The sequence below is a fragment of the Stegostoma tigrinum genome, chromosome 30 (genome assembly GCF_030684315.1).
Source record: "Stegostoma tigrinum isolate sSteTig4 chromosome 30, sSteTig4.hap1, whole genome shotgun sequence".
Taxonomy (NCBI): domain Eukaryota; kingdom Metazoa; phylum Chordata; class Chondrichthyes; order Orectolobiformes; family Stegostomatidae; genus Stegostoma; species Stegostoma tigrinum.
In genome coordinates, this window is record NC_081383.1 from 10,977,056 (window position 1) to 10,991,835 (window position 14,780).

The 14,780-nt window shown below is 42.3% G+C and overlaps 1 protein-coding gene and 2 non-coding genes across 3 annotated transcripts; 2 read left to right on the top strand and 1 right to left on the bottom strand.

Moving 5' to 3' along the window:
- Positions 1 to 1,227: 1,227 nt before the first annotated feature.
- On the bottom strand, positions 1,228 to 1,300 carry trnaf-gaa (transfer RNA phenylalanine (anticodon GAA)). The gene has a single exon. It is a non-coding gene; the product is annotated as a tRNA-Phe (tRNA).
- Positions 1,301 to 1,617: 317 nt separating this feature from the next.
- trnan-guu (transfer RNA asparagine (anticodon GUU)) lies at positions 1,618 to 1,691 on the top strand. Its single transcript has one exon. It is a non-coding gene; the product is annotated as a tRNA-Asn (tRNA).
- Positions 1,626 to 14,504, top strand: ndufs7 (NADH:ubiquinone oxidoreductase core subunit S7). The gene is made up of 8 exons (XM_048559724.2): positions 1,626 to 1,914; positions 3,671 to 3,707; positions 8,249 to 8,317; positions 9,559 to 9,676; positions 10,007 to 10,186; positions 11,211 to 11,257; positions 11,341 to 11,429; positions 14,278 to 14,504. The coding sequence occupies exons 1-8, from the start codon at positions 1,899 to 1,901 to the stop codon at positions 14,373 to 14,375; spliced, it is 654 nt and encodes a 217-aa protein (XP_048415681.1). The 5' UTR covers positions 1,626 to 1,898; the 3' UTR covers positions 14,376 to 14,504.
- The last annotated feature ends 276 nt before the right edge of the window (positions 14,505 to 14,780 follow it).

Below are 14,780 nucleotides of genomic sequence, written 5' to 3' on the forward strand. Positions count from 1 at the left end.
AGCTTAATAGTATCCTTCCTATAACTGAGCACCTAGAACTGGACACAGTATTCCAGAAGAGGCCTCACCAACGTCCTGTACAACCTCAACATGATTTCCCAACTCTTATACTCAAAGAACTGAGTAATGAAAGCAAGAATGCTAGATACAATTTTTAATACCCTGTCTATATGTGATACAAGCTTCAAAGAATTATGTACCCGAACCCCTATTGTCTGTTCTACAACACTACCTAAGGCCTTCTGATGTAGAAATATACCGGTGAAAATCAAAAGAATGACTATTTGACTTCAAAACAAAGTGATGGAAGGGCTGAGAGCCGCTTACCCAATTCATTAGCTTGCAAGAAGCCTCTATGAGACTTAGGGAGAAGAAAAACATTTTTTAAACCCTGTAGTTAGATCGTGCTTATTTCAGTAATGTGCATAAGGAAGAGACTTGCATTCATGTCTGTCAGGACAAGATGATGACAAGTGACCCTGAATTCTTCCATCTTGCTCAACATGGCTGTACCCAATTTGTTCTTATTTGATTTCAGAGATTTTGCCTCCACTGAAGAAGGAGCTGCATTTATGTAATGCTTTTTCATTAACGCAGGATATGTCAATGTGTTTTATAGCCAATTAATTACTTTCAAAGTTTAGCCATCGTTGTCATGTAGGAAGAACAACGGCCAATTTGTGTACTGCAGATACATCAGCAAAATAATCATCTAATAATCACTAATTTTATGGATATTGATTGAGGAATAGATAAGGACCATTAGACCCTCTGATCTACCTGTAGTTAATTAAATGTAGAGCTCCTTGTGGGAGTGGTTGAACCAAATTGCAGGTAGATGCAGTTAAGGTGAAGCTAGATAACCTTTAGGTCTTAAGGGAGTAGAAAGATACAATGAGGAGGAGATTGGGACTGCTTGGGATGAATGATTTGCTTGTTACGTTGGTAATCCAGAATGTGTCATAATGTGGTGGTTTCTTTACTGCCCTCTGGTAAGACATTCAGTTGGGGATGGGCAACATAATGTCCACAACCCATCAGAAAAAAAGCCTCTGTGATCCCTGCATTGAACAGTTGACAACAAACCCAATCGATAAACGTCCGCACTCGCTGGCGTGACTGTTACATGAAATAAAATGAATTGAAATGAATGCACAAGATGGAAAATATTGGGAGTGCCACGTGCACTTTTAAACTGGGAACGTGTTTTGCGTTAGAAAAAAAAGTTGCCGAAACCCGGGATCGAACCAGGGACCTTTAGATCTTCAGTCTAACGCTCTCCCAACTGAGCTATTTCGGCGCCACAGCACCGAGCCCTGCTGGAGGATCCAAGTGTACGGCACCGAATGTCCGTCTGATTGGTTGATATGGTGTTTGTGGGGTGTTCGACACTTCATTAAACCGCTCTCTGTTTTTAAACTAGCACCTCAAGAAGGAGTGGGGCTCAGAAATGTTGTGCTTTCAATTAAACCTGGTGTGACCTGGTTTGACCTTTGACATTGTCTCAAACATGGGGTTTTGTTTTTTATATCTAATTCTGCGCATGTACCTTCTTGCTGCCATCTTACCGCTGTCCGTACCCTTATTAGACCTTTCCAGAAGTTTCCGTTTCAGGTGGTCTCTGTGGCGCAATCGGTTAGCGCGTTCGGCTGTTAACCGAAAGGTTGGTGGTTCGAGCCCACCCAGGGACGGCCGAATTGTTTTGTTTCCGGCTGTTTACAAAAAAGAATTATGTTATTTGCGGGATGACAAAGGAAAACGATTTAGAATATCGTGATCCTGTTTATGTTGTTCAGAGCCATTTATAAGGGGGCCTTTCATTGCTCCTTACGCCGGACCTTCCCAGTAAGGCTCCAGTGGAAGGACCCATTTCGGGGTTGCACCAGCTTCCGGCCAAGATGGCAACACTGGGAGGTGAGTGCGTTGTTGTGTAGTCGGTTTGGCGGGGTTTATATTTTCTTGTTCTCGGCGCAGAGAGCAGGGGGTGGGGGGAGGTGTTTATAGTTTGTGTGTTAGGGAAGTTAGAGAGTGTTAGCTTTCTCACTGCAGTCACAAGGACATAAACCTGTCCAAGCTCCCGGCCCTGACCTTTCCTCCTTGACGGTGCTCTCGGTTTACAGGTTACGCTTCAACTATTAAACAACTTAACCTGTTCCTCCAGCTCCGCGACAATAAAATGTGAGGCTGGATGAACACAGCAGGCCAAGCAGCATCTCGGGAGCACAAAAGCTGACGTTTCGGGCCTAGACCCTTCGTCACACATTGTCAGTGTGATTTGTTGGTTTCTGGTACTCCATCATAGTGTTTATGTTTAAAGCCTTCCATGGCCTAAATCTCTTATTTTCTCTCATCTCTATAACCTCCTTCAGTTCCGCAGCCGCCTTAAACCATGTTAGACCAATACTAGCTTTTTGTGCATCCCTAGCTTTCTGCTATCTTTCATTGAAGATTAAGCTTCGGCTGTCTGGGTCAGCTTCTTGAGGGCAACTGGGACGGACAATAAATGCAGACCTAGCTGGCGAATCCCACATCCAGTGCATTTATTAAAAGTACATAATTTCTAAGTTTATTTTCTCAATAGAAGTTTAGACAGGTGTGAAGGCCACTTTTTAGTTTTTAGGGTGTGAACTAAAAAAGTTTGGGGGGAATGATTCAGAGACAGTGGAAACTGCCGATGCTGGAGAATCTGAGACAACAAGGTGTAGAGCTGGATGAACACAGCAGGCCAAGCAGCATCAGGAGCAGGAAAGCTGACGTTTCAGTCTAGACCCTTCTTCAGAAATGGGAAGATGGGCCTGAAGAAGGGCCCAGACCCGAAACGTCAGCTTTCCTGCTCCTCTGATGCTGCTAGGCCTGCTGTGTTCATCCAGCTCTACACCTTTATCTCTTGGGGAAATGATAGTTTTTTTTAAAGCAAGTTGGCTGTGTTGCAGTTTAAATAACAAGTTACTGGAACACGTCATGAGTTGTATGTATTTGAGCAGTGACTGAGGATGCTAGACACAACAGGTTGTAGACTTGATTGCCAATCTGGTGTGTTTAGTTGCAGATGTTTTGCCACCTTGCTAGGTGACATTGTTAGTGCACCTCTGGTGAAGCAGTGGTGTTCTGTCCCACTTGTTGTTCTTGTGCCTCAGTTTGTTGGGCACAAAAAAGTCTAAGGGGACTTGACATAGTAAATTTTCAGATGTTTCTTCTCATGGGGAGCCTTGAACTAGGGGACTTAGTTACAGAATAAGGGAACAGACATTTAAAACTGAAGTGGGAAGTTTTTGTTTCTTTTACAGGGTACTGAAGTTGTGGAATAATTAAAATATCACACCATTTAAAGAGGTGGCAGTTTTTGAAGTATTGAGAAATTGAAGGCAATGATAAATTGGTGTGAAAGAGGAATTGAGAAATGGGGCAGATCAGCCATGATTTTGTTGGCTGGCAGAGCAAGGTCAAGGGGCTCTGACTCCTGTTTCAAATACTCACTGGATTACTTGTCCACTGTATCTCTTCCTACCCAACCACCAATGTTCTCAGAGTTAATAAGGATAATTGAGTTCATTACCAGCCAATTAAAATTATATAGTAAGATATAAACATTAATGTTTTTAATAGATTGAAGTGTTTCATTTTCAGAACATTGCTCAGTTTTTCTGTCTTTTTTATTTTGATCTTGCAGTTTTGCGTCTTGGTGGATTCGTATCCGTTGTTTCCAGGTCAGCCTTTAAACCTCAACATTACTCTGCGAAAGAGATAATGGGAATTGCAGATGCTGGAGATTCCAAGATAATAAAATGTGAGGCTGGATGAACACAGCAGGCCAAGCAGCATCTCAGGAGCACAAAAGCTGAGATGCTGCTTGGCCTGCTGTGTTCATCCAGCCTCACATTTTATTATCATTACTCTGCAAAAGCTATCTTTGGACTGAAAGACTGGTGAATCCAGCTTCCTGAGCTGGGATGGATTGGAAAATAACAGGATTAACCACATTAAACCCCAGCATGAGCAAAATGCTCAATTTTTAAATGGACCGACTAGCTAAATTTCTTTTTGATCTAGAGATGACTGTTGGAAATTTGGAATAAACAAAAAATGCTGGAAGTTTATGCTCTTAGTCAACGTATGAAAGCGGGGAGAAAAAGTTAATATCCTAGGTCCATATCTTGCTATCCTTCGAATGGTTTTGATTTTGCTTTCCTACTTGTGAAAAAAATGTATAGAATGGGTGTGGGTATTAACTATTCTAAAAATGTCCCACAAGACAATTGTGCTGTCATTTGCTTTCATTTGATCCTTTACTTTTCCTATGTCAGAGAAACAGGATTACAGGTAATTTGGTGAGGATGATAATAGTCAAATAACATTCAGAATGGAGTGCTTGAGTAAGGTATTAGAACTACTACAGTATTTTTTTTAAAGATCAAAATTGTGCCTCAAAGCTGTGAAAGTTGGAACAGTTTTATAAAAGGAAATCAGAATGTTGACTGTTTCTCAGCCCCCATTTTGCTGCCAAACCTGTTGAATAATTCCAGTGTTTCCTGTTTTGATTTCCAAAACTAGGAATATTTGAATGAAAGTATTAATACTTTCAAAGATCAAAATTGATGAAAACCCTTAGGTCTTTTGCTGCTTGTTAACTTTTGTGCCCAACACTTAAAAGGTTTAACAAGTATGTTCAAACAGATGAAATACTCTATTCATGCACTATCTGTTACTGTCAACTTCCATTGTACAAGTTCATCTTTTGGCCCTGTTCTTAAGATGTTGACAAAATCATTCCTTCAGGCAGCAAAATGAAGCATGAAGTGGTACTCAGAAGTACATATTTAGTTCGTGAGAATGTTTCATAGATTTTTAAACAATAGAAAGATCAGTTGGCATAATATGAGTCATTGGCTTCAAGTTTATTAGTTTGCTTTGGACAATTGCACTTCAGGATTTTAAGACGTCTCAGGTTTTCCAGCCAGACGGGGAACATTTTTAATGTGGCCTCCTTTATAGGACCTGTTGCTTCAGACCTCAGGCTATTTCAACAATACCTATACCTTTTATTTAGTCAGGGAGTTCCCCCAGAGCAGAAATCTGTAATGTTGCTGAGATAATGGGAACTGCAGATGCTGGAGATTCCAAGATAATAAAATGTGAGGCTGGATGAACACAGCAGGCCAAGCAGCATCTCAGGAGCACAAAAGCTGACGTTTCGGGCCTAGACCCTTCATCAGAGAGGGGGATGGGGGGAGGGAACTGGAATAAATAGGGAGAGAGGGGGAGGCGGACCGAAGATGGAGAGTAAAGAAGATAGGTGGAGAGGGTGTAGGTAGGGAGGGGATAGGTCAGTCCAGGGAAGACGGACAGGTCAAGGAGGTGGGATGAGGTTAGTAGGTAGCTGGGGGTGCGGCTTGGGGTGGGAGGAAGGGATGGGTGAGAGGAAGAACCGGTTAGGGAGGCAGAGACAGGTTGGACTGGTTTTGGGATGCAGTGGGTGGGGGGGAAGAGCTGGGCTGGTTGTGTGGTGCAGTGGGGGGAGGGGATGAACTGGGCTGGTTGAGGGATGCAGTGGGGGAAGGGGAGATTTTGAAACTGGTGAAGTCCACATTGATACCATATGGCTGCAGGGTTCCCAGGCGGAATATGAGTTGCTGTTCCTGCAACCTTCGGGTGGCATCATGGTGGCAGTGCAGGAGGCCCATGATGGACATGTCATCAAGAGAATGGGAGGGGGAGTGGAAATGGTTTGCGACTGGGAGGTGCAGTTGTTTGTTGCGAACTGAGCGGAGGTGTTCTGCAAAGCGGTCCCCAAGCCTCCGCTTGGTTTCCCCAATGTAGAGAAAGCCGCACCGGGTACAGTGGATGCAGTATACCACATTGGCAGATGTGCAGGTGAACCTCTGCTTAATGTGGAATGTCATCTTGGGGCCTGGGATGGGGGTGAGGGAGGAGGTGTGGGGACAAGTGTAGCATTTCCTGCGGTTGCAGGGGAAGGTGCCGGGTGTGGTGGGGTTGGAGGGCAGTGTGGAGCGAACAAGGGAGTCACGGAGAGAGTGGTCTCTCCGGAAAGCAGACAGGGATGGGGATGGAAAAATGTCTTGGGTGGTGGGGTCGGATTGTAAATGGCGGAAGTGTCGGAGGATAATGCGTTGTGTCCGGAGGTTGGTAGGGTGGTGTGTGAGAACGAGGGGGATCCTCTTGGGGCGGTTGTGGCGGGGGCGGGGTGTGAGGGATGTGTCGCGGGAAATGCGGGAGACGCGGTCAAGGGCGTTCTCAATCACCGTGGGGGGGAAGTTGCGGTCCTTAAAGAACTTGGACATCTGGGATGTGCGGGAGTGGAATGTCTTATCGTGGGAGCAGATGCGGCGGAGGCGGAGGAATTGGGAATAGGGGATGGAATTTTTGCAGGAGGGTGGGTGGGAGGAGGTGTATTCTAGGTAGCTGTGGGAGTCGGTGGGCTTGTAATGGACATCAGTTACAAGCTGTTTGCCTGAGATGGAGACTGAGAGGTCCAGGAAGGTGAGGGATGTGCTGGAGATGGCCCAGGTGAACTGAAGGTTGGGGTGGAAGGTGTTGGTGAAGTGGATGAACTGTTCGAGCTCCTCTGGGGAGCAAGAGGCGGCGCCGATACAGTCATCAATGTACCGGAGGAAGAGGTGGGGTTTGGGGCCTGTGTAGGTGCGGAAGATGGACTGTTCCACGTAACCTACAAAGAGGCAGGCATAGCTGGGGCCCATGCGGGTGCCCATGGCCACCCCCTTAGTCTGTAGGAAGTGGGAGGAGTCAAAAGAGAAGTTGTTGAGTGTGAGGACGAGTTCCGCTAGGCGGATGAGAGTGTCGGTGGAGGGGGCCTGGTCGGGCCTGCGGGACAGGAAGAAGCGGAGGGCCTTGAGGCCATCTCCATGCGGAATGCAGGTGTACAGGGACTGGACGTCCATGGTGAATATGAGGTGTTGGGGGCCAGGGAATTGGAAGTCCTGGAGGAGGTGGAGGGCTTGGGTGGTGTCACGGGCATAGGTGGGGTGTTCCTGGACCAAAGGGGAGAAAATGGAGTCCAGATAGGTGGAGATGAGTTCGGTGGGGCAGGAGCAGGCTGAGACGATGGGTCGACCAGGGCAGGCAGGTTTGTGGATTTTGGGAAGGAGATAGAAACGGGCCGTGCGGGGTTGGGGAACAATGAGGTTGGAGGCTGTGGGTGGGAGGTCCCCTGAGGTGATGAGGTCATGAATGGTGTTGGAGATGATGGTTTGGTGCTCGGGTGTGGGGTCATGATCGAGGAGGCGGTAGGAGGTGGTGTCGGAGAGTTGGCGTCTGGCCTCGGCGATGTAGAGGTCAGTACGCCATACTACCACTGCGGTAATGTTGCTTTCAAGTTCAATACAAATTTAACATTCAAGAATGCAATTATCAAAAATAAATTTGTTCTATATATTTATAGACTTTCCTATGCTCAGAATGTTCCAAAATCCATCATAACTAATTACTTTTGAAATGCTATCATTTGTTTTGTGGGTAAACAAGACATTTTGTGCAGTGGAAGAGCTCCAAACAGCAATTAGATAAATGAGTTTCTTCTTTTCGCCCTCAAAGGATTCATATGTTGCTCATTTGTTACAGACTTTGGGAGATTTTCTTTTACATGAGAGTTATCATAAAAATTCAAGTTGTTGCTGTGAATTGTTGTTATTGTTTCCAGTGTTTCGCATTATTCCAATGTGACGATGGAAGCCCATTCTTTAGGTCCTTGCTTGAATAGTGGTTACGCGACTGCAACTTCGAGCTTTCCCTGTGATAAAGATCTTCATCCCTATTTAGGAGACTTCAAGGTCCACATGAAAATTAAAGCAAAAAACTGTGGAGATTGGAAATCTGAAATAAAAACAACAAAAGGTGTAAGAGCACAGCAGGTGGGGCAATTTCTGTGGAGAAGAAAGAACCTGAAATGTCAACTTTCCCTCTGATTTAGAGGTAATCAACCTGAAAAGTAACCCTGCTTCTCTCCTCGCCACAGTTACTGCCTGACTGGCTGAATATTCCCAGAAATTGTTTTAAGTAGGCACTCCTTTAGGAATCTTCTCTCACGTCCATTTCTAAGTGCCAAGAATTGGAGCTTTGTCACTAATCTGGTTTCTTTGTTTCCACAGCACTACAAATGATCCTTTTTTTGGATATAGTTTTGCAATATTGCAAGTTATTATTATTTTTGAATGGGAAATATCAGTAAAAGCAACACCATGTGCATTTCTTTCATTGCTGTCTCATTTTTCAGACCCAGTTCAATCCTTGCTGGTCGTCTGCGGTGTCTCCATCAAACCACAGTGACAGAAAAGGCAGAAAGGTAAACTCAATGTTGTTCTGAAGACTTTTATCAAGTGCGTTATGAAGACTCTGTCAGAATGATTAAATTTTAGTGGAAATAGTATTAAACTGTGTAGGAATAATGTAAGAGAGTGTGCATTCAGTAAAGTAGTTTCTCGCTACACTTATGTTTAATATCAAACAAACCTGGATTATAGCTATCCCCTCACATAAGAGAGAATTATAAAGGCATTGGTTTATAATATGTTAAAATCACCAGCTATTATGTGCAATTAAGTCAATTCAAAACCTTTTTAAGGCTGGCTTAGGAATTAGCCAAAATGTTGCCTTGAAGCAGTTTCAATTAGCTGTTCACACCTCATCACTGTCCGATGGTAACAAATAAAATGCCTGCACTAATATCAGCCAAAGTCAGATCTTCAAAGCATTTCAGTTTGCTGTTTGTCTGATAAAGCGGGTATGCCTCGGTGAGATTCTGGATGTGTATCTTACAATGCGCCTTCTGCAGAGTGCAAGGGCGACTAATTGACACAATTGATAATAAACAAGGTAATAATGAGACGAAAATATTTTAAAAAGTTGATAGAGGAGGAGATGGGAAGCCTAAAAATGTAGCAAAGAGAAGATAGTTTTGATTTTTTTTTAATGTGGCAACAGTAAGGCAAATAAATTTCAGGAATGCAAATCATCCCATCAAACTTATTTACCAAGAGAGGAATGCACCCCACATTGCAACCCACCCCAAAAATCAGCACACAGCATCCTTACTTATGATACAACTATCCACCATTACCAACGTCCAAGTGAAATGTCAGTAGATTGCAGTTGAAATTTAATTAATGTTTTATTTGTTCTATTAAAAATGTTCATTTAACAAAGCTGTATCTTGTCAACATTTTTGCATATGTAATTAAAGCAGGGATGAAAATACTGGAAATGTACAACACCTAGTTGCATAACTGGAAAAAGAAAACAATTCCTTTAAGTTTCATAGGTAGGTCTCACTTGAACCATGAGCAGCATCTGCCCTAAGGATTTAGACTGAACCTGTCTTGAAAGGGAAAGACCAATCAGTTCATCAAGCCCATGACTACCTCTATAAACCGTTCTTTCCCTTCCTTTCTAAGAATTAAACAGATCAACTGATTCTGCCCAATTGCCAACAATATCTCCGACTTCAAAGTAAATTTGACATTTATCTATCTTTTTTGGTGGTTTCATTGAAAATCTAAATGGGGACTGGAATTGTTTGCTTTGCAGCTCAACACAAGCCAAACAGACAAGCACTGAAGTAGCTGCCAAGAAATTTTCACTTCCCAGCAATAAAGGAGAGTATGTCATCACAAAGCTAGATGAGCTGATAAATTGGGCCCGAAGGGTGAGTGCTGCATTTGGAAAGAGGCTGCATTGGCTTGAATATGTGATTATGCAAGTAATTGAACAGAAATATTAAATGTTTCACTAATTGAGTTTGGGGATGTCCCTTCAACTTACAGCTGCATCTGGCTATTATCTACTAGAATGCATTTTGGGACCAATAATATGTTTTAATATATTGCTTTGCAGCTTTATTTAATGTGGCGCAGTTGTAATTACTTCCTTTTAACCATATTTTGTTTGTCGTATGTGGTATAAAGGCATTTTGAAAATGATTGATTAGAAGTGAGAAACATTTGTGTTTGAAAGGATTTTTCGTTAATGCTTTCAGAGTTCTTTGTGGCCCATGACCTTTGGGCTTGCCTGCTGTGCTGTCGAAATGATGCACATGGCAGCGCCCAGATATGACATGGACAGGTTCGGCATCGTCTTCCGTGCTAGCCCTCGGCAGTCAGACGTCATGATCGTGGCTGGTACTCTCACAAACAAAATGGCTCCAGCTCTTCGAAAGGTGACCCAGTGGTTTTGAGGCTGTGCTTTCTGCAGGTTTCCTCCTTTCTAATGCACAATATTAAAATGCTCTAAACAGGGATGGATAGCACTGTGAAGCTAAAACAGAGAACAGCAGGTTCCCCACTGTGGTGAGAATAGTTGGTGTTACTGATCAGTCTCCTCTTTTAGAACTGTTCTTCTGTTGTGTGTAACCCATTAAAGATTTCACTGCTTGGCTGATTGACCTGCTGTGTGCATAAGCCTTTTCTCTTTCAGTCGTCTTGAGAGGACGAAGGCAGTGGCGTAATGTAAAGTCAATGTATAAGAAATCCAGCCCTTCCACTAATGTTCTGTGGGCATGGTGGATGGTGAAATTATATACAAAAATCTAAATTTAAAATATTCCAAGGACATGGATTTGAATCTCACTACAGCAGCTGGCAAAATTTTGATTCAAATAAATTTGAAACGAAAAGCTAGCCTAATGGCAGCCATGTGAAAACACTGTTGTTAATAGCTCGCCAGTGCCCATTAGGGAAGGAAATCTTTATTGGCCTGGTCTCCATGGGACTCCAGGCCACAGGAATACAATTGACTCTTGGCTCTCCTCAGGGCAATTAGGGATGGACAATAAAAGCTGGCTCAGTCAGCAACATCCATTTTCCATGAAAGTATTAAGAAGAATTGTTCTCCTGAAATTGTTTATATTGTAAATCAATAATGTTTTGTGTTTGACAAGCACAGGATGCCAATGCTGTTTTCAGACAATCTTAACTAGCAATTTTCAAAATTTAGTTTTAAAAAAATTAAATGCCCATAGTGTTCTATCTTCCTGATAACAGGAGGGATGATTTCAACTATGTTATAAAAATATTTACAAAAGAAAGTTAACTTATTGATACTTTCTCATGAGGACAATGTTAATTACCATCAAAATGGGTTTGTAGCTGAATGTTAGTCATTATCGAGCCGCCAGAAATGTATAAAGGAATAGCTATTATACAGTGTAAAGTTGAATTCTGTTTTACTTTTATATTGTGCAGGTTTATGATCAGATGCCTGAACCTCGCTACGTAGTCTCCATGGGCAGGTGAGCATGTTATTGTTTTCAGAGCAGATTTAATAGTCTGACCATTGAAGGCTAATGTTTTAATAGTGGCATTGTTCTTGCAGCTGCGCAAATGGTGGTGGTTATTACCATTACTCCTATGCTGTGGTGAGGGGCTGTGACAGAATTGTACCAGTAGATATTTATGTCCCAGGTGAGTGCAGTGATCAAAGCAAAATTGCCACTTTACCAGAGCTGTGGTCGTATAGGTGACTGTTACAGGACTGGTAATTCCAAGGCCTTGGATCTTGAATTCAAATTCAACATATTAGCTGTGGGATGTTAATTCAATGAATTAAATACATCTGTAACTTAAAGGTACTATAATTGATAGTGACCTCCAAGCCGACATGTTGTCATGAAATTGCATCTGGTTCACCAACATCCTTCAATGAATGAAGTCTGTCGTCTAATCACCTTGATGTACATGTGCCTCCAGACCCACAGTAATGTGACTCTTAACTGCCCCTCTGAAACAGCATAACAAACCCACTTGGTAATATTGAAGAAGAAAGTTTACCAGCACCTCCTTGAAAGCATTTAGGGCTAGACAATAAATGCTGCCTTGCAACTAATGCCCACATTTTATAAATTGTCTCTTGTTAACAGCTAATAGTTTAGTTAAATATTGGATACAGTATGTCAAATGTTCCTCTACATTCAGAATCTCGGGTACCACAACTGGTCCTATGAACTGTGCTGGAGAGCGTATATTTTTTAGCTGACTGAAGATAGCGGGGTGATGGTGTTGTGGTATTATCATTAGAATATTAGTCTAGAGAGCCAGATCATGATCTGAGGATCTAGGTTCAGATCCTGCCATGGCAGATGGTAGAATTTGAATTCAATGAAGGAAAAGTCTGGGATTTAGAGACAAATGATGACCATAAAACTGTTGCCAATTGTTAGAAAAAACCTATCTGGTTCACTAATATCCTTTTAGAAAGAAAATATGCCATTCTAACTCAGTTAGGCCTACATGTGAGTCCAAACCCACAGCAATTTTGACGACTCTTAACTGCTGTTATGGCAGTCAGGGATGGGTAATAAATGTTGGTTTAGCCAACAATGTCTGCACTCTTGTGGATAAATAAAACAAACAAACTTTCGCGCTGATCACAATAAACAAGATGCCAGTAGTGAATTCCTAAAACAATGTTCCACAGATATTTAGTCCACGCAGCTTGGTACCAGCTTAACCCAATCACTTGCCTACTGCCAGGGTTGTGCCAGAGGGAGGAAGGAGACTGAGGAGGGAATGCGATGCAAGGGGGGAGATGGCAGGGAAGTGTGAGTCTAAGATGGGGGAGATGCTGGAGGGGGATATATGGTGAAGAAGTTTGAAAGACTGGAGTCAGAGGGTAGGAAGTTGCAAAAGAATGGGGTGAAAGGACAACCAGGAAGGAGAAAGTTACAAGTGGGTGGGCAGGAAAGAGGAAGTGGCATGTGGAGATGTTGAAACGAGAAGACTGCAAGTAGGGCGCAGGGAAGTGGAATCTGCAAGTTGGGTGTAGAAAAGTGGCAGCACTTTGTGGGGGGGGGGGGTGTAATACAAGGGAAAGAGGAGGTTGCTGAGGACTGGAATGGGGCGATTGTGGTGGTGAGTTGAAGGTACCTGCAAAGGATGCAAACCAGTTTAAAGCCCATCAACAAAATAATACTCAACTAACTGGGTGCCAGGAAAACTTCAAATCACCTGAGCTAATTAATTTATTGATGAATTCTTCTAAGTTTGCTACTATGACAGTCCACATGTTGCAAATTAATAAAAATATGTAAGACAGTGTTATACATCACCTAGTAAACGAGAATAAAAATATAGCAACTGGAGATCAGAAAGTAGCCCTTGAGAAAGTCTGGACCGAGTTTCAAAAAAACAGAGCTAATCACATACACTGAACAACCAGGTTGTGTGCAATTGCCTGATTAAAGCTGTAAGTTATAAAGTGTATCATATCAAAACCTGCAATTTTTGGCCTTTATAAATAGTCATAGCATACTGATGCTCCAAATTCTTGCTAAACCTACATAAATCAGTTTCTCTGTAGTTTCCGATTCCGGGCACTAGAAGAACGTAAAGGTTACCTCGAGGCTTTGGGAGAAATTTATGATCACCGCCTCAGAAATGAGAGATTACAGAGAAACTGGAGCTACCCTCCGCCAAGAAGCCTGAGGAGATTGATTTGAGTGGTACAAAGTTATGAAGCGTTTACATTTTTGATAAAAGAAACTGTTTCCAGTGACTAATCAAACGCCCCAGGTTTAACTTCTTGGGTTGATTGACAAAAGGGTCAGAGGTAATTTGGAGAAAACATTTACACAGTGATAAGGATTGAAATAAACTTGTTTTTGGTGTGATGATGGATACAGGTTCTAATGAGTCTTCAAAGGAAACTGTATAAATACTTGGAGAAAACTTGGGAAAGAACAGGCAGTCAGGGAGGTGATTTCTCTTGGAACCGACATAGACTTGATGGCCTGTACGTGCTGCACTGCTCTGTAGAACCCAGTGCATCACAAAGTTGCTCAAAGTTGTTGAGGGAACATGCAAAGTTCCATGACCCATGTCTTCTCTCCTTTGTTCTGGAGGCACCACTGCTTCCGCATCAAATGGGCTCCACACAGAATCCAATATCACAGTTGTACAAGATTATCAAATATCTTATATAAAAATTGCTTCATTATTGTTGCTTGTGTCTATCTTGACGTGTACCATGCACACAGGAGCTGATCTGCTCATACAACACCACCCAAATGTGTGGAATGTCTCTTGTTGTATTGATTTGGCCTGGACATTGAGCATTAGTGACTTGCATTTGGAACCGGTCCATGGACCACAGTTTGAACCACTGTGGAGAATGGAAGAATTTGGGTGGAGAACATCTATCTGAAATTTGCGTCTTGTGTTACATCTCCATTGAAGTTAACTTCATTCAAAAGAGTAGCTACTCCCTTTGATATGATTATTTTGGATAAATAATCGTTTTTCCTTTTTATGTTAGGCTGCCCACCTACAGCTGAAGCACTTCTGTATGGAATTCTGCAACTGCAGAAGAAAATAAAGAGGGAAAGAAGATTAAGCATTTGGTATCGGAAATAAATGGATGTATAATTGCAACCAGTATTTATAATGTGTGTGGGCCATAATGTGGTTCTTTGGTGGAGGAATGAATTCTTTGTTATGTTATGTATGAATGTATCTTATAAACTTTCATTTAAAAAGTTGAAACATTGCTTTAGGCATTTCTTTTGCTTTCAATGTTGTTTTTCAGCAATTTGGCATTTTATGAGACATTTTCTTTGTAAATGTCTGCATTTTTCAGATGCTTCCCTGACTCTAGCAGGTAGGCAGTGGTTAAAAATTGGAAAACTCTCCCGTAACTTCCATAAATTACATTTAGCATAATAAGAATTCTTCTATGTAGATTCTGTCTTTAAAAAAAAATTAACAAGCGCTCCATTTCTCCTTTGTTACTCTTGTCAGGAATGCAAAGAAAAGGTTTCT

Coding starts and splice junctions, on each gene's coding strand:
- ndufs7 (XM_048559724.2), top strand. Junction 10,187..11,210: donor TGGCTCCAGCTCTTCGAAAG/GTGACCCAGTGG, acceptor TATATTGTGCAG/GTTTATGATCAGATGCCTGA. Junction 11,430..14,277: donor AGTAGATATTTATGTCCCAG/GTGAGTGCAGTG, acceptor TTTTTATGTTAG/GCTGCCCACCTACAGCTGAA.